Below are 19357 nucleotides of genomic sequence, written 5' to 3'. Positions count from 1 at the left end.
GAGATTCAATTCGAAACTATTATATGTCCAAAGCCCAATATTGAAATCATTTTAAAGGGTTTCCCTCACTTTGTCCACGTCAACAAATAATTCGAAATACCTCGACTTTTAAAACAGGTCCAAGTCAAATAGCAATGATACGAAACACTTCTTTTTACACCATTTTGGAACCTAAAGATTCCGTTGTATTGATATGTAAAATACAAGATTTCCAATCCTAAGAAGAAGAATTTCCGTCATGACCAATGCAAACTGGAGACAAGGGAAAGGGAAAGTTGTGAGACTTAGAAGTAGACCTGCTAGATGTGGTGTTTTGGTTATGGAGGAGTCGAAGGGGAACCTCATGCATATGTGGATAAGAAAATACATATAAAGCATACAGAATTCATGCAATCACATAATGTTTTATTCAAATCATGGAGGAGTTAGACAACCAGGAACTTATTTGACTCATTCAATTATTTAGTGTGCTGGTCCCAATTGACGCATCTACAATTGTTGAAGTAGTTTTTCACTTAGCTTCAACTATGTTTCATCGGAGATAAATGACATAGTTGATTCTTTGGTTAAGAAGGTCTTATTGGATACGTGTAAGACAGTTTGGCCTCAATCTGTCCATTGGTTTCATGAGCCATGTGTTTCTAAAGATTTGGTTGTTCATGGGAGTTAATTGAATATAATTTTTTTTCAATTCCCACTTCCCTCACCCCTCCCCCATAAAAAAAAAAAAAACCTAAGGCCTTAAGTGAAGAGTCAACAACTTTAAGGGAAGGATTTTGCTAGACTCACAAAATATATGTGAAGCAAATCGTTCACAAACTAACGCATAGTTCGTGGGATCCTTTAGCATCATAAATCCCACAAATATAGGGGTATGGAACATACCCCTCTGCTTTTTTAGAATAAAGAAGTAAAAATAAAAAATAAGGGTTCTTCTAGGCATCATTATGAAGCATAATAATGCTATTTGCCCCTTGATAATATATGGGTTATGTCGGCTGACAGTACATGGATTAGTCTATGTTATAGAGGACCACACATCTATATCAGTGGTCAAATTTCAAACCAAAACAAGGCAGTGAAGTGGCTCAAATTTAGATTGAAACATACGGAAAAAGAGAGCAAAATTGGTTTCTTTTAGTTTCCTTTGTTTATTTTCTTCTATTTTCCTTTTCCTACAGTTAAGGTTCGGCCAAAGGTTGGGCTAGGACAATGTAAGGTATAAGGGTTAGATGCCCACCCCTGTCATTCGGGTGTGTGGGAGGAGGGGAGGGGGGCTTTCTTCAATTGGAAAGGCGAAGATTATGAAAAAAATGATTTCAAATCAAATGGAATAAATTGTTATTTATTATAGAAAATAAACACCACTATATTAATAAAATAATACTTATTTTATGGCAAATAATTCTCCAAACAACGTCACATTTGAAGAGTCCGTCTTTGGATCATAATCACTCACGTATATCAACGGTAAAAGCAACAAAACTAAGGCGTGCCAATAGATCACTCTCCTTAAGATTGAATTTTCCCTCTATAGGTGCAAACCTCCCAAGATACAACAACCTTTACAAACCTACTCAAAAATTTTGGACTTGATTTGAAGGCTACGTTGGTAGACAAAGTAGTGTTCAATACTTAATAAAACTTACAAAAAAGTTAAACGAGAGAGAAAGAGCGAAAGAGTATTTGGAGCAAAAGATGTTACGTGAATCCTTGAGAGCAAAAATAAAAAATCATTTTTAAAAATAAGAGGACCACTCCTATAAATAAAGGAGTGACGCCTCCTCAAGACAACCTAACAATAAAATTTCAAAAGTTACACCTTTTGAGAACAACAATTGAAAAGGGAAAATACACATCTATTGAAAATAATTTTTTTTTGGGATAAGAATCAATTGAAAATAATTAAATTGAGAAAAGGCATTCCAAGTTTCCAACAAAACAAGCGCCAACCAAAGAATTCTATTTTGACCGTTAAAACCAAATTTTGAATTTAGAGCTAACGTTTAAAGTTTAAACCACATTTATCACTAGTTGTAAATTGGGTTGGTACTTCAAAATAGAGTTTGATATTTAAATTTTGGAGCAACTTCTTGTCACAAAAAATGATGAATTAAGAAGTTGCAATCTTCTTTTAATTGCCTTTTGTTTTATTTTCAAAAGTTATTTAATAGAGGGGTAAAAAAGGTTTGCAAAAAAAATAAAAGTTATTTGATACAATATTTAATATAGTTTTTATGTAAAATGACAAGATTGATCTTCGTTAGAAAAAAAGATGTGTTATCTTAAAAGGGCAAAAGAGTAAGGTTATAACTATTTAGTTCACCACTTTAGTGACAATAAAAATTTTCCTTTAAAATTTTTAAAATTTCTAATTCATTAAAGGGAAAAAAGATCGCTATTTGATCGCGCCCCCTACAAACAGACACAATAGGTAGCAAAATAACCACCCCAACCCATGTTGGATGCCTAACACACGATTACATTTGCCCCCCACGATGGCACAAGGGCTACAAGACCAAGTAGTGTTCTCTCTCCCTTCATTAAATTAAGGAACAAATGTTTACCAATATAATTTTTTTACTAATAAAGACCTAATCAATATACAACCTCTTTATTCTATGGTTCTTAACCTTCCTAAAGAACATATAAAAAGGTTTTAGTACCCATCAGCCTTTATTGATAACCTACAACTGGTCAAGAAGTTAAAATTATGTTTCAATTTTTTCTTGGAGGGGAATGGGGAGTGCAAGAAACCAAAACCCATAGTCAACACGCATGATCTTCACAGGAATCATCGAACCACCTCTAGGGAATCAATCCAAACCACTAGTGCCGAATATCCAATCTGCAACATCTCTTGTAATCTTTTTTTTTTTAATTTATAATAAAATGATTTATTGAGAATGAACTCGTAAGTAATTTAAAGCATCCTGAACACAAAACTCATAATCCTTGTTGAAGTGTCTTGATTTGTGATTCATCTTTGCTTCCCGTACTACCAAAATCGATATGTGCCCACACCAAGTTATTTTGAAATAGTAGCAACTGCCCATCCAGATTCCAGATTCAGCACAGAAAAGTTTAAAATAGTCATTAGAATTAAAATGGGATGATCCATAGATGGTAGAGCAGGCATAACCGAGGGTAACAGAACATGCTCAGTAAAGAACCAGTTGTAGGGAAATCAACACTGAAGATATTTAGATCAGCAATACATTTCCGAATGAAGGATTATGCGCCACATAACAATGAACCCGATTATGGACCGATAATCAACTGATCAAAACAAGAGCATGTCCATGATCTAGTCTATGAGGCCGAATTAGCTAAACAATGAATAACGATGTGAGACATTTAATTGGTGAGAACCGATTAAGCCCAGTCAAACTAACCGAACCCAACCGGTTGACCACGAACCCTGCCGGCCTGCCTCCTGTACACACAAAAACTTGGTATTCGGCGTTCCAATCCCATTTAACCATCGTTGACATCCCAATCCGCAATAAAGGAAACATTGCACCTTTCACGTAAGAGAAGCGAAGACGCAACGGCACCGATAAAATCCCGCAAAAGAAACATTACTCTTCACGCAAGTGAAGAATGCGTGAAAAAGGCGCAACGACAACGATAAATGCACGCGCCTTAAAGTAGAGCGCCCAGCCAACGGACATGATCTCTCCGTTGAAGTGGGAGATGGACTGATCACCGATGGTCCCACTTTATATGGCACGTTGCAGGACAAGATCCCATGTTGAATAGCACGCTCTTTTAAGGCGCGTGTCCGTAGCATTCTCCAACTCTAAACCATCAAGAGTTGGAGAAAACGTATTTTATACGCGAAAACAGTTTAATTAAAGCTGTGACACTTTCCCCTGTATTCCCAGTTCCTTCTCACACATCCGATACAGGTTTTCTGCTCTGCTATCGCTCCCTCTGTTCAATGGATTTTTCGTCTTCTTATTCGCAGCTGCATTCTTCGCTGAATCGATTCAGAGCTTCAGCGAATTCATTCCTATCTCAGTCTGAACCTCTGTCTCTGTTAATCACTCCTCCGCTGGCTATTTTCGTTGCATGGATTCTTCAGTCAGTTCTCCTCTTTGTTCAAGAAAAAGGACTAAAAGCTGCTATTGTAGGGCTTTTTATGAATGCCATCAAGTAAGATATTCATATTATTTCAAGGGCTCCAGAGCATCCTTCATTTCTATTTTTGCTTTCCAAGTAGTCTTAATTCAATACATCCTTCATTTCTGTTCTGCTTTCCAAGTAGTCATTCTAGTTTGACGCAGTATCTATGCTCATGTTCATATCTTTCTTCTTTGGAAAATTATGTTTCGAATGAAACACAGGTTGGTTCCTGGCGTGAATAAGTACATCGAAGCCGAGAAACGGAAGGTTAGTTGTTTATTTGCATCTTTATTTATATTTGTCGTTTCTTGGTTGGTTGCAATTACTGTTAAAATTAATAACCCCCAAAACGACAGAAATAATACTATAATAAGTGATTACTTCAACTGATAAAAATAAATCAGTCCGTCATCAAACAAGACAAAGTCAGGGAAAGACGACTTTTTGTTAGAAAAGAGAAAGCTCAAGTGTGTTTCACGCGGTGGTTGTTTGAAATTAATTTTCCTGGGGAATGCTGGAATATGGTGCCCATTGGTCTACTTGTGGCAGGAAACTGTTCTTGCAAGTTCCGTTTTCTTTAATACTAGCCTCTCTGATTGGTTGATGACATATGCACCTTTAAAGAGACCTCATCCACTGTTTTTTTTTGGTTTGGGATTGATTCTTTACTGGGCTTCAGCAGCGCATATTGATGGCAACATTCACTGATTGATGTGTATAGCACACATCCAATGTACATATGATGCCGAAATTCATCAATCATCAGAATCTAATTGATTGTTCCACCCTGAAAATCTCTTAGACCAAAGTACAGCCAAATCTGATGATTCTACAATTAATATAGTACTCTTCCTGTATATTTTGGAAGGTAACAATAAACTATGGAAAACCAAAGGGTGCACTGTGGTTACGTTTCCACTTGATTTTAACTCTAAAAGTTCTTTTTCTGGTTTTGACATGATAAGTAAGCATTTTATTCAAACTAACACTTAAATTGTATAGCACTAACTTCAAATGTCCCAGCCGTCACCTGATTCTTCTTTTCCTGTGGCGGACCTGACTCATATTCAAACTCCTTACTAGATGATCAGAGGTCCCCGATTGCAATGGTCTATCATAGTGTCATTGCATCCTCAAAGATGGTACCCATCATGTTGAACCAATGACATCCATTCCTTTGTAAAGTTCTAATGTGAGGTTAAGCCTGTCATTGAGTGTTGAGACCCAGACGTCTAAACCACAACTAAGCAAACTATTGCTAATCTTTATTCTAAGGGGATGCAATGGCATTACTGGTATATATGAATTCTACATTTTAATAAGAGTTCCGGTCACCAGGTCTCACCTGTACCTAGCATGCTGTATGCATACATCTATGCAGCCTTCATTGAGCTGAACTTATCCGAAGTTGGGCCTAGAGAGGAACGACTGCTCATATGAGAGAAATTTGGTGCCTCAAGTTTGAAAGTGTTGCCCATGGTGGAGAGTTCTCTTTGTCAATTTTTTTTTTTTAATTATAGGTAGTAATATCTATTTCTTAGTTGTGGAGACAGTGTTTTGTGTCCTAATGTCTTCATAGAGATGGTATGTCTGGGTTATTATGTTTTATTTGGCAAAAGGTGGTAATGCCCTCTCAATGTGTATCATGATCCAGCCAATTATCTTGCACATCTTCCTCTTTTATAGTGGGAAATTGTTGATTTGCCCAGTGAGGTTTATTGAATACCCAGTCATTATGCTACAATTCTCTCCTCTCTCAAGACCAAGCATGTTAACTATCCTGACTTCCTCAATGGTCCATTGCATCCAAATAAAAGGTCCAGAAGGTCTGTGCTTGATAAAATTGACCTTGTCTTTGTTTACTGAATTCTGGCTTGTTGATCTCTCTCTCATGTCATCGTGTTTAGATATTGATAATTTTAGTGTAATTTTGAAACATGAGAACTAGGTTCATGGCACTTCATTTAGTTCTGCATTTCCTTTGGTTCATTTTTCAATATGCTTGGAACCTTTTATTTTAATTTTTTTTTTCTTTTGTTTGTTCAGGTTGTGGAGAAGTTACAATCTAGTGGTACATCTAAAAGAGAGAGCTGGCTGACAGAGCTGCCTGCGGCTGGACTTGGAACAGGAGTCATACAGAAGATGAAACATGAAAAAGTGTCTGACGTGGCTTGGCAAGGCAAATGCTCTGGTACAGTGTATGTCTTCTTCTTCTTCCTCTCCTTTATTTTTTTTTGGTGGATATATGCACATAACACTCGTTGAGGGAGCTAGAAGAGCCAGGGCAGACCTAAAATGACTCTAGTAGAAGTGGTGAGGAAGACATGCATATCTTAGGACTGGTAGCAAGTTTGACTTAGAATAGAGTTGATTGGCGAAAGAGAATCCATGTAATTGAGATAAGGCTTAAATGAGTTGAGTTGAGTTGTATCCACATAGCATCTGAAACATCTAACAACACCCTTTTTTATGTATTAAGACTAACCCTTTAGATTGTGCTTATATTTTTTTCTTGTGGTGCAGATACATTGGCGGAAATGAATCTGAGACGCACTTTTCATTGATAAATGAGGCATATTCAATGTTAGTGGGAGATGGTATTATTAATTGTTCATATTATATACATTCTGAAGTTCCTATTGCACTTAGAATTTTTGAAGTCCGTTGCTTAAAACTTGTTCTGGTCAACAAATAGAAGAGTCTACATAATTCTAGGGATTGTGTGGTGAAGGATCTTGTTGATATGTGTGTTTTGAATAGAGTTGTAGTCAATCTCTAATCTCTGCATGCATTTGGGTTTTTGTGGTACTGGGATTGATGTTTCCATAGCCCAAATGGCAGTATGGGTGAAGAGTACAAAAAGAAAAATGAATATTTGCTGCAGAACTCCCTCTAGTCTGTATGATCTCAATGTCTGGTGTCATAGTGATCTGGTCCAAGCCCTTGATGTTGCTGTTGTGTTCTGGTTTGTTTTTCTCTAGTATGATGAGTGATGCAGGATAAGACTAAAAAGTGGGGAGGGGGGGGGGGTTGGTACCACTTGGCTTGTGGATCTCATGGGGAGCTCCAGTAGAGGTTTCAGGAGCCCTTGGCCTTGATTGTTCTTTGTTTGGTTATTCAAATGGGTTCTCTATTTTCTTTGTTATTGTTAGACTAATTTAGGTAAACTTTTTAATACTTTTTTGAAGTTCAAACAGGGATCAGGTCATTCTTTGGCTATGTACTTATGTTGATGCAGTGACACTTCTTTCATTCCCCCTCCCCCCCTTTTGGGTTTGGGAAGTTGAGAGAGAGAGAGAGAGATCTGCACAGAAACGAGAACACTTGATCTATTTATTGTTGCCCCACTATTTGTATTGGAATACAACTATATTGTTTTCAACTCACTTAGGTTATTGTTTGAAAATAACAGAAATATTGTGGATCAGTGTATGTACATATATGCTTCAATAAAAAAATTGATCTGGTGGATATTATGTAAACTCTTGCACGTGGTTTGTTTTTTGTGGTTACTTGGGCAATAGTATTATATTCTTAAGAGTTCAAATTTTAGTGTTTAGGAATGGCTTCATATTATGATCTGAAACTGAAATCTATGATTTGTATAGTGAGAAGCATTTGTCCTCTTTATTGGTCTCAAACTCTCAATGCTAAAGATACAAATATTTCAGGTTCTCCCATACCAATCCATTGCATATGGATGTATTCCAAAGTGTTGTACACTTTGAAGGTGAAGTGGTTGCAATGACAGCTGCACTACTTGGCAGCAAGGAGAAGACTTCTGGAGGACAGATTTGTGGCAACATGACATCTGGAGGGACTGAAAGTATATTATTAGCTGTAAAATCCTCACGTGACTACATGAAAACAAAGAAGGGAATCACGAGACCTGAAATGTGGGTTTTTTTTTTATTTCTATATAGTGTGAAACCATTCTTATTCTGGAAATGTTTTGTACTTACTCTGATTCTTCCTAATGTAGGATAATACCTGATTCTGCACACTCAGCATACGACAAGGCTGCACAATATTTCAATATTAAGCTGTGGCGTGTCCCTGTCAATAAAGAGTTTCAGGCAGATGTCAAAGCGATTAAACAATATATTAACAAGAACACAGTTTTGGTATGGACTGCTTTGTCGTTATTGGAAATTTTTGACCTGAATTATAGTTCTGGTGAAGGGAGGAAGATTCAAATGTTGCCACTGTTCTCAAGTTGTCGCCTAGGCAACTAGCAGGCCTCAAAATCCAAGGCAACCAGTTGCCTTGTGTGTTGAGGGGGCCAGACCTGAAAACCAGTCTTCGGTCCTCCACATGTTATAAATCTTAAGCATTTATAACGCAATACTATACATTCACATATATAAGAAGACATATACTTGGAAAATATGACACTTGCCTTGACACCTCAGACCTGCCTAGGCATTGCCTAGGTGCTATGGTGGATGGCCATTGCTTTGGGTTGAATTGGTGATGTAATATGAATTTTACCAATTTCTTTCACCAATCATGGTTATTATCGCACTGTCATCGTTAAGATTTGCTTTTCTTTTTACATAAGTTTGCATTAAATAACTTGAATTCCTGTATTCTCAGATAGTTGGATCTGCACCTGGGTATCCACATGGCATCATTGATCCCATCGAAGTATGTGAGTTTTGACATGCCGTAGTATTTCATAAAATTTGCTATGCGGTTCATCAATGCTGAATTTTTTTATTTTCCCCCAATTATCTGTAGATTTGATGTCCTTTTCTGCTTACCTACTTATCGTGCAGGAACTTGGTAAATTGGCGTCAAGTTTTGGAATCTGTTTCCATGTTGATCTGTGCCTTGGAGGCTTTGTATTGCCTTTTGCTCGTAAGCTGGGGTATGCTCCTTCGGACTTACTCCTTGTCTTTTCAACCCCTCATGTTGGCTCCGCTAGTGTAGCCATGTAAAGCTTGCTGTTGTTATGATGGTTGTTTGTGATTCTTGCTTGTTCAAGTTTATTGTGGAGCATAAATTCGTCTGTTAAGGATGCACTTTTTTGCTTCTCACATTTTTTCAAGTTGTCTGTTATCATTGTCATTGTGCATAATATTATACAGCCAAAAGGCTTTCATGCTCTGTAAGTACTTTCCCCATTATATTGTTATTACAGAGATTATTATTGTTTGAAACACGATGCACCTGTAACTTTTTTCCCCACCTGGTCGGTTCATTAATGCTTGAATTATTTGGTAATGGTAGTTGATAGGGTCATTTGATTTCAAATTAATAAGACATATCACTGTACGTTCATACAGAAAATAATGAGATTTAGTTGTTGTATAAATCACTCCCAAACCCTGTAGGAGAATCAAGTGCTTAGGATTTGTCTGTTTATTGAAGCATGCTTCAGTGCCGTGGCTTTTCATTGTAAGAGGATATTTTTGGTTGAATTACTTAAACAAGAGCTTTTATGTTTGGTCTAAAGCCCTCTCTCACTTGTTTTTTTTTTATACCAGCCTTAGCTGCTCTTAATGGTCTGACTGGTGACTACTATCAATAATATTGAGAAATTTCTTCTGAAAGCATACTTAATGCATCATCAATATTCATGTCATATTTTTCGTCATTTGTTTAAGGAAGGAACCTAATTCAATAATTGAGGAGGCCCATTCCATGGGTTGTTTAGCTTAGTCCTCTCGGCAGCCTTGAAGTAGACTCTTTCTCGAGGTTGATCGTATCCCCAAAGCCTTTTTGCAAAAGGAGTAGGTAGCGTGAATAAAAGCTGATTAAAAATATGGATGATCTTTGCAGGCTATCATGGTTTAATATATAGGATAGTTTTGTGCTACCCACCTAGGTCATTCTGACTGTTGGATAGATGGTAATTCCTATATACGCAGTGTCAAAGTTAGTGGCCTAACTCTACCATATTTACCACCATATATGGGCCCTTTTTGTACCTGTTCTTCAATTAGAATTGTATTTTTCAAACAAATTCAACATCCAACATGTGGCAAAGTTAGATTGAAATAAATATCAACACATGACTAGATTATATACCAAGTCTTTCCTATTCTTCAAGTCGAGCATGTTGCCTCGTGCCAGGTGGCATAGTTTGTGTTCAGTTGACTCCGTCTCGATAAAATGTTGAGAGATTGGTTAATGGATTCACTTTCTTAGTTAATTAGTAAAGCCCTTGAAAATATCCAATTTGTGAATTATGGAATTCTCTCCCAGAGCTGCGGAACTCACGACTTTGTTAGAAAGTAGAATTACTAACTTTTACAAGAATTTGAAAGTGGATGAGATAGCATGGGCAGCATGTCTATGAACTCTTCTGATCCTGATTCAATCCCCAATTGACTTTATGAGTTTGGCTGATCCTGTTTGAGTATGAGGTTCCATTGATCCTGAGTTACCCAATCCGATCAAAATGCTTGCAACCGGATAAATTTCACACCAAGCTGACTTTTACAGTTGTTATAATGCTCAGATAATTATTTTAAAAAGTCAGATTATCTTTGGGACTGTTTGACGAACAAGGATGGGTTGAAAAAACAATGGGGGTGGATTTTCATTCATGGTGGGTAATACAGTTGAGATGGACCACTAATTTTGAAATGTGTATCCAGGGAATCCCTAATCTACCTAGCGACCAAATTCCAGATTGTCGGTCCACATAGAATAAAAATAGCTGGCGTGATGGAAATGGTACGTAGATGTGTTGTAGTTGGAACCCTTTTGCTTAATATATCTGTCTACAATATTTTTAGCCATATTATTACTTCTTGAAAGGAAATCAAACCTGAATATATGCTGTGCTTTTTTTTTTCTGAAAAATCAAGATTTTATCGAAGCAAGGACCAAATAATTTATAGAGCCAAAAAAAGAAGCTAACTAATGTATGTTTCATCCAGTTTTATGCCATGGAAGAGAAGGTATAGTTCTGCGATAAAGTATTTTGAAGTCCTATTCTCTTCGAACTTTTCAATCATTGAATGAACGTGTAGCCTGTTTGACACTAAATTTTTAGAGTTCACTGATTCATTACTCTTTTGGTTATTTTTAATTTATTTCTCAATTTTTGTTGGCCCCCACCAGCATTTCTAACCTCTTTATTTTTTTCTTTTTTTTGTTCATGCACATGCTTCCCTACCTTTAATTCCAGGTACCCAATTCCACATTTTGATTTTTCTGTTGAAGGAGTAACATCGATATCTGTGGATGTGCATAAGTATGGTTTGGCTCCCAAAGGAACAAGTGTTGTCCTATACAGGAACCATGAAATTAGAAAGGTGAATTCTTGATTTGTTGAAAAGGATTCCTTGTTGAATTGAAGTGATTGCAATTGTGTGGCGTCTCACTCTTATAATAATAATAATAATAATTATTATTATTATATATTTTTGGGTTGGTGTACAGTGGCAAAATGGTATGGTTGTTGCCTTTGCATACAAATTATTTGATTTGGTTTCTTTTGCCCTGTGAATTGATATCAAGGGGGGAGCATATCAAATTTATTGGATAGAGATTTGGCTCTATACAGTTGATACATAATGGGTGTGTAAAAATTTGAAAAGTTTTATTTTTTCCCCATTATTTTGGGGTTGGGGGGAGGTCATTGCATCTTCTGGAATTTGGCAGGAGGATATTTTCATTTGGAAAAGGGTTTCCTTGGAGAAGGCAAAAGGGATAAATGAAGATGTCACATTATATATTGTAAGGGATTAATTTTAGGCGCAATACGTTGGCAGCACCATCTATAGGGCATGTATCATGTGTATGAAAAATAGGATTCACCTCTGATTGTTTCCTGCCCAAGAGTTTGCCAGAACCAGAAACATCATGAGTGGATAATTGGTGGTCATCTAAATCTTGATATTCAATCGGAATCCGATAAAAATGCATGATTTTGATCATTAGATCATACTGATTTCTGGTATATGAGATGGCTTAGCCATGTACTAGGACTACTCAATAGTGAGTTCTGATTATTTTTACTTGACACGAATATCAGAAAGTACCTTCGATCTCTCCCTTCTTGACTTTCAATGGATGAGGCAAATAGGTCAAATGGTCCTTTGTTCCTTGTCAAGCAAAAGATGAGGATTAGGAAGAAGGTCTCCCCCACCCCCCTCCCTCTCTTGCACAAGATGCAAGTGTAGACACACTTAGAAGAAGGCACCAACTTTCTTGAATTTCTCCAACATTACTGGTTCTTTGTTCTTACTTTCCTGCTCAGAACCCCGCATGGTTAGAAGCCATACTCCTGTGGGGTACAGACTGAGAGCTTCCTATAGTGAACTTTTCAGTTTCCATTATATCTGCACAAGCCATACTTGGATTGGAGTATGGAAGCCTTATCTCTCTTTGAACCCTGCAAATAGAAGAAAAAGAAAAGGAGACTGGACATAACCTTCACAAGAGCCAGAATTCTCTTGGAAGCAGTGATGATTGTGGCAGACATGGCAAAGAGGGTTGGAGCTGTGGCTCTAGCAGTAATGAATGTGGGTGCTGGGAAGATAGGGGTGAGGGCAAAATGGAAGGCAGCCACTCTCTTGTGATGGGCTGCAGAAATGGTGGAACCAATCACAAGCTGACTGCCAGCGTCCCCCCGAACAGTGCTGAACTTGGGGGTGTGTGGCGATCAGCAAACTGTGGAACCACCTCCAGCTGAAGGTATTGAGGATGACACTGTAGGAGTGACCATATGGCTGAGTTGCTGAATGAGAAATTGAGAATCCCAAGGCCTAATCCAAGTATGGAGATTTAGGGTAGTGTCAGTTTAAAGTATAGGGAGACAGTGCTAACTTACTCCAAAACAGCAGGATGTACAATCTTTATATAAGAATTTTATTTGAAGTTATTTAAAACCAAAAAAAATTACTAAAATTAAATTCTATGGTAAATGCTATTATCTTATTTTTCTTGAATTACATAATGTTGGTCTGTTACCTTTCTGCATCTATTTGGTGTATGTATTTTGTCTTCGATTTGTAATTTAGTACATTAAAATGTTGCTGAAATGTTAACTCTTTATGACATTTTATGGTGGTATATAAGTTTCAACTGGACAATAATTGACTCATCAAGGGATGTGTAACTTGGCCATTTTAAAGTATCACAATTATCTGGAAGTTGTCAGTGGATCTTATTATAAATTTTGAGTTTCTGAACCTTAATCAGTTATGGATATGGTGAGGTAATAATGTATGCTACCAGTTTGTTTTGTCATAGTGTCTGCCTTCTACATACGATAAATAAGCAACATGGAACAAGCTGCATAATGTCATAATATGGAGTATACTGAGGCTGTCAAATTTTTATTTATGTGCTTCCTATGTTATTAACTTTCCTTATGCATTGGCCTTCCAAGTTTCTACCTTATATTTTCTTGTCATGAATTTGCATGGGATACTTATCCTTTCCTTTTTCATGTGACATGGAACTTATTTGTTGTTTCTATGCTCCACTTCTTCAACAGCACCAATTTGTTGCTAGTAAGCTCTCTATCTTAATCCTTTTACCCAATATTCTGGTTATGTATAAGTGTTAGCCCAATGCTTTTGTATTACTGTTTCCCTTGTCTACTTTTGGTCTTTTTCTTTTGCCTGAGTAATATTTTGGTAATTCATCATAGTAGTTCAGTTAATTATCTACCTGCACCTCCTGTGGAATATTAACCTAAACTCTTGGACTGCAAGATTCTGGTCCAATGCCAAATGAAGCCAATTTGGGATAGAATGATCTGCCCACCTGATATCCTTCTTTGTTGGTCCAATGATATGCTAAAATGTGGGTCACTTCAATTAGTTGATCTTGGGGCATATTACATGTTACAGAATTAAAAAATTAGAAATAAGGGATTGGTTATTAGATGGGGAAATATGGCCACTGTCAGGCTTTTAAATGGTTGACAATCTCCTTGGCATCCTTATCCAGCACTATGCACTCGTGCTTGAGAATGAGCAGAAGCCCTCAAATAAATGACCAAGAATTCTGAATACTTGGAGAGTGCAGAAGGTCTTCACCTGCCTGTGTTATGTTTGACCTACCCGAGTCATGCAGCTCAGCAGCTGGCTTGACAATCTTCATTCACAAGTGAATCTGTGTTTGATCTACATCTCTTTTTCTTACCCGTCCTTTCAGTCTCAAGCTAGAGAGGCCCAAAAGGATGAAGAAACAGAAGATAGTGACTATGTTCAACCATAAAAAGGCGAAGTACCTCTGAAGGGATCACTTTCCTCCAACAGTTAAATTGATGTGTGTTTAGACCTAGTTTAAAGGCAGTCGCAACTTGATTTGCTTCTGGGAACCCATGCTGGACTTTGAACTTCTGAAGTTCTCCGGAAGCTATATTACAAATAGCCTCAGTTACTGATTGAGTGCGCTCCATGGTGTGGGATTATGAAGCTGAAATGGCATTGATGAACAGTTCTGATGACTCTCCAAACATATAACCTGTAGGTAGCTTTCTGTAGCGGGAATGATGCCACCTCTGGCATTGCTTCTCAGAACCCATATGGTTGTGATTCATCTCTTTCATGTGAGGTTCTCTCTTGTTATGGTACATGGGAGATGGGCATACCTTGATATGAACTGGATTGTTAACACATGTGACCAGAGTGCGTGTGTCTCTTCCCTTTTTTTGTTTGTTATTTGGGTGTGACCAGAAACTTATGTTATATTGGTTCTGAACTTGATCCCTTATCTTGCTTTTAAATTTGTTTTGGAACCTCTGATCAGGAAGGTATTGTGCAATTTTCTTGATTCTCTATTCACTTAAGAGTCCTCTTCCATTCTATGTGCAACAGTAACTGAATGGTCTGGAGGGCTTTATGTTTCTCCAACCATTGCTGGAAGCAGGCCTGGGGGATTGATTGCAGGTGCTTGGGCAGCTATGATGTCTCTAGGGCAAGAAGGTGAATAAATGCAAATATCCTTGTGTGCCTCTTAGAAAAGTTTTTACTTGTTGCCTTTTATTATTCAATTGCCTTGTGTTCAGGCATCCTTATTGCTGGTTTCCCCATTTTCATCAACTGTCACGGATGATGTGTAATCTGATCTTTTTACATTTTTTAGGATATATGAAGAGCACGAGAGAGATCATGGAAGTATCAAAGAGAATACAGAAAGGGTAAGACATGTTTCCTCTTGAAACAGTCAGTGGTGTTCCAATTTTCCACTATTCAAAATCACCTTTTGCTTGTTTGCAGAATAAAGGAGATTCCTGAGCTATTTATTGTTGGAAAGCCAGATATGACTGTTGTAGCGTTTGGGTCAAATTGTGTAAACATATTTGAGGTCAACGACATAATGTCCTCCAGAGGTTGGCACTTGAATGCATTGCAGAAGCCTAACAGGTATACATTTTTTGAGATTCGAGACCATAGTGTTTATACACTGCAAGAGCAGTTATAACGCAGTGACCTACTTTGGCTGGCTTAGTTGATCTGGCTGTGCCTCAGCTGGAAACGTTCTGGAGGCCTATGCTTTTCTGCCATGTTTAGGTATGTGTTGACGTCCAAACTTTTTTGTCATGCTTGTCTATGTCATCATCTAATCATGGGTTGAGTTTCATTCCAACATGACATTACCATACAACTCAACTCAACTAAGCCTTGCTCCAACTAAATGGGATCAGCCACATCGATCTCGTTTTGTATTCAACCCTACTCAAAGCCATACTTGATGCCACTCTTAATCCATGCATTTATTTTCTCACCACTTCTCCCAAAGTCATTTTAGGTCCTGCCCTTTGTTATTTAACCTCCTCCAATTTAAATCATATCACTCCTCTTTTAGCTACTCTAGTTTGAGTCATTTTAAGTCATTGTGAAGTCTTCTTTGCATATATGTCCATGCCACCTCAAATGATTCTCTCTCAACTTATCGTGTATCAAAGCTACTCCTAAATTACCTCTAATGTGTTCATTTCTTATTTTATCTTTCTAGTTTTACCACTCATCCGTCTCAACATCCTCACCTCAGCTACACTATTTTTGTTTTAAGTGTTGTTTCTTTACCATGCAACATTTTGGCTCCATGCGTCATTATTGGTCCTATAGCTGCCCTATAAATTTTCTCAAGTTTAATGGGATGTGTTGATCATACAATATTCTAAAATCACCACTTCATCCACCCTACTCATAATCTAACTTATCATTTATCCTTGCCTTTGTTTCATCCACCAAAACTTTGCCATCAACAAATCTACTAGGGACATATTATCATGTCCTAAGTAATTCTCTGTGAATTCTTTGAACTAGTCAACTCTGTTTGTGGGTTGTGAACTGTTGGAAAAACATGGGAAAAAGTTCCTTACATGATGGGTCAAATGGTTGAGATGGGCCACCAAGTTTGATGTGGGAGCCTATCCAAGGTAGTCCCCATATATCTAATTGTCAAAATGGCCAAATAATCAGATCACATGGCAGAAATGGGAAGGTTGTTGGAAGATATCCGGGCTGAGGTGCAGCCAATGAGCAGTTTTTTTGGTTAACCAATTCAACATGTAGTCTGAATTGATGACCATACAGTTTTTTTCTCCTTTCTGGTTATAGGAGTAAGAATTATTTGTAGACGCTTGTATTGTATGTGGAACTTTTGGTTTTTTGATCATATTGATAGTTTCACTTGCCAAGAAAATTATAGTTCTCTTCCATGTGCAATTATCCAGCATTCACATCTGCGTGACCCTTCAACATGTACCTGTTGTGGAAGACTTCCTCAGAGCTTTGCAAGAATCCGTACAAACTGTAAGTCAATTTATTTTGCAACTGATCCAAAGTGAAAGTGCTGATCACAAGTTGTAATGGTGTTGTGTGCCATCTGTTCTGATTTGAGTGTTAAAAGATGCGCCACTTGAATGGGACTTTGTCCAGAAATAGTTTGAATCAGAAGACGCTGGTATCTGAATATTTTATTTATTGTGTGGATTGCTGCAGAAATCACAAGCCATCAACTGAATTTTTGATCTGATGGTGAGGATCCATGTCTTTCAAAAAGGCATGGTACAAGGTATCCACTTGGCTAAAACATGAGGCATGAGCCTTGAAGTGCGACATATATGCCGTACAAGGAATCAATGAATCAAATTTCTCTTAACAATACTTAATATATAAATAAAACAAAATAAGTAATATAATAGAACTATTTAATACTAATTGAAAGAAATTAAGCTACATATTACTTCAAATACGTTATTCTATTCTAAAAAAGGTGTTTAAGAGAAAATTCATATCGACATAAGCACTATCCTAATTAATTGTAGAACTTTAAAATGGGAATAAAATCTTAAGCTGATGCTGGCATTAGTCTGGACTAATGTATGTGGAACATGACCTCAACTTCCATGGCATGCAACATGTATTCCTTGAATTTCGTAGGTGTGAGCTTTTAAGCTTAGGGTTTGAGATGTCTCTTAACCCCCCCTGACTATTGGCATAAGCTTTACTGCTTTTCAGATTACTGCTTAGGTGGTGACATAATTCTTTTTCTTTTGGCGTATTGTCTGCTCTGGTTTGATGTGCTTAATGAACTTGTGACTGGAATAGATGGGGATGTTACCCACCTTTATGTGTAGTGTTAAGAACCATGTATATCTGGTGTTTGGACTAAAAAAGGTGATCTGCTGCTTCGCTTCACTTTTTTTCAGGTAAAAGAAAATCCTGGTCCAATTAAGGGAGGGCTTGCTCCCATCTATGGTGCTGCAGGTAGCATGCCTGATAGAGGTATGGTTGAAGAGTTATTGTTGGATTTCATGGACAGCTCTTGTTAGCATCAGCAACCTCTGTGGCTACACTTGGCTTTCCAATTCCTCATTTGTAACTGTTCAAAATCTGTCAATTTAATATTGTTGTCAGTGCCATTTGATATATTATTTTTAGAAATAGATTACAATGTTGTAAAGCTCAATATTTATTGTTTATAATAAGAATCATTGGGTTTTATGAGAGAAGCTCGGTTGAGTTCCTATACAAAGATATGTGTGTGTGTGTGTGTGTGAGGCTATAGGGTGCAATTGATACTTTGTATCTTCTGCAGTCCTTTTTCGGTTTTTGGATACAATGACAATTCACCCACCCCATAACACCACCCCTCAAAAATGCAACCCCCCACATGAAGTGGAATTGAATACTAAGTCTCTGCTAACTGCTGGCAATGGTTGGAATTTGGAAACCTTACCACCAAGCCAAGGGTGACACCTCTACCAGACCCTTCTGTTGCCTTGGTAAAGATTTATAAAAACAGATCACAAGACTCTAAACCCACTTCAGAATGAGAACTACTAAATCTCAGAATCAGCTAAGAATCCCACCATATAAACCGCCATTTGACTAGGAAACCCCCATCGTTGGCTAATGAGCCAACAAGGCAAGGAAATTTACACTTCTTTTCTAAACATTTATGTGCAGATTTAATAAAACTTTTAAGGATTTTGCTCGAGTGAACAAATGAAGAATCCATAAAACGAGAGGGAGATTAGAAAAAACCCGATACATCATGGCACCCAGACGCGAACACTTTTGAAATGTGTATTCGGGTTGGGTGGTTTTGGGTTCAGTCATTTTCAGGTTGACACAAAAATGACAAGAAAATAAAATAAAAAATTTCTCTTTATTTCATCATATTTATATTATTTACTTGTCATTTTGTATTTAGCTGAACATGATTGTTCATTAGTGGTGCATGTACAAGTTAGGAGCACAGTTTTAAATCTTGGTATCGTATCGGCATATTGGCCAGACCCAATAACTGATATTAAGCAGATTTGGATCGGTCGATACAGTTAGAAAAATGACTTTTTTTTGGAACAAAAAATGACTCTTTGATATCGAAATACAATATGATGGTCCAGTAATCAGTATCGGGATCGGGGTCAGTGACCGATTCAGTGTTCGATATCATGATTTAAATCCTTGGCTATGAGGTATGTTTCATGTCGTATTCAGGCTAACCCCCTACATATGTATGTACATTACTTATGGAGCAATGCTCGACCCGAGTTGCTGAGATTAGGCAGAGTTAACTTTTTTTTTTTTTGTTTTTTTTGTTGGTTGGCTAACAAGGGTATCTAGGCCTACACCCATGCCAACTCCGCTACCCTTTTAGCACAATTAACTTAATATTTCTTGCTCCTAATAAAATGTCTCTGGTAGATTTATTTGAGGATCGAGTTTTTCTTCACCATGGGCATCCACCATGCCAATTCCGCTACCGTTAACGATGGAATGATGAAATGGGACGTAGTTTC

At 37.4% G+C, this 19357-nt stretch overlaps 1 protein-coding gene across 2 annotated transcripts; it reads left to right on the top strand.

The window, feature by feature from the left end:
* Positions 1–3896: 3896 nt before the first annotated feature.
* On the top strand, positions 3897–18076 carry LOC122656597 (sphingosine-1-phosphate lyase-like). Of its 2 annotated transcripts, XM_043851191.1 has the most exons (15): positions 3897–4158; positions 4350–4395; positions 6175–6326; positions 6652–6711; positions 7800–8024; positions 8111–8252; positions 8725–8775; positions 8907–8998; positions 11270–11396; positions 13586–13601; positions 14916–15023; positions 15184–15238; positions 15318–15464; positions 16781–16859; positions 17759–18076. In XM_043851191.1, exons 1-15 carry the CDS (start codon positions 3944–3946, stop codon positions 17879–17881), a joined length of 1638 nt encoding a protein of 545 aa, XP_043707126.1. In that variant the 5' UTR covers positions 3897–3943; the 3' UTR covers positions 17882–18076. The 2 variants fall into 2 exon arrangements, with proteins under 2 accessions (XP_043707126.1, XP_043707127.1); XM_043851192.1 differs by lacking the exon at positions 6652–6711.
* The last annotated feature ends 1281 nt before the right edge of the window (positions 18077–19357 follow it).

Source organism: Telopea speciosissima, chromosome 3 (genome assembly GCF_018873765.1).
Source record: "Telopea speciosissima isolate NSW1024214 ecotype Mountain lineage chromosome 3, Tspe_v1, whole genome shotgun sequence".
In the NCBI taxonomy this organism is placed as follows: domain Eukaryota; kingdom Viridiplantae; phylum Streptophyta; class Magnoliopsida; order Proteales; family Proteaceae; genus Telopea; species Telopea speciosissima.
The sequence above is the reverse complement of the archived record's forward strand: the minus strand, read 5'-3'. Positions and strand labels throughout refer to the sequence as shown.

Bases quoted from the DNA above. Each gene is read 5' to 3' on its own strand.
- LOC122656597 (XM_043851191.1), top strand. From the start codon at position 3,944: ATGGATTTTTCGTCTTCTTATTCGCAGCTGCATTCTTCGCTGAATCGA. The intron at 6,327-6,651 runs GTATGTCTTCTT...CTTGTGGTGCAG, and splicing joins GGCAAATGCTCTGGTACAGT to ATACATTGGCGGAAATGAAT. The intron at 15,239-15,317 runs GTAAGACATGTT...GCTTGTTTGCAG, and splicing joins TCAAAGAGAATACAGAAAGG to AATAAAGGAGATTCCTGAGC.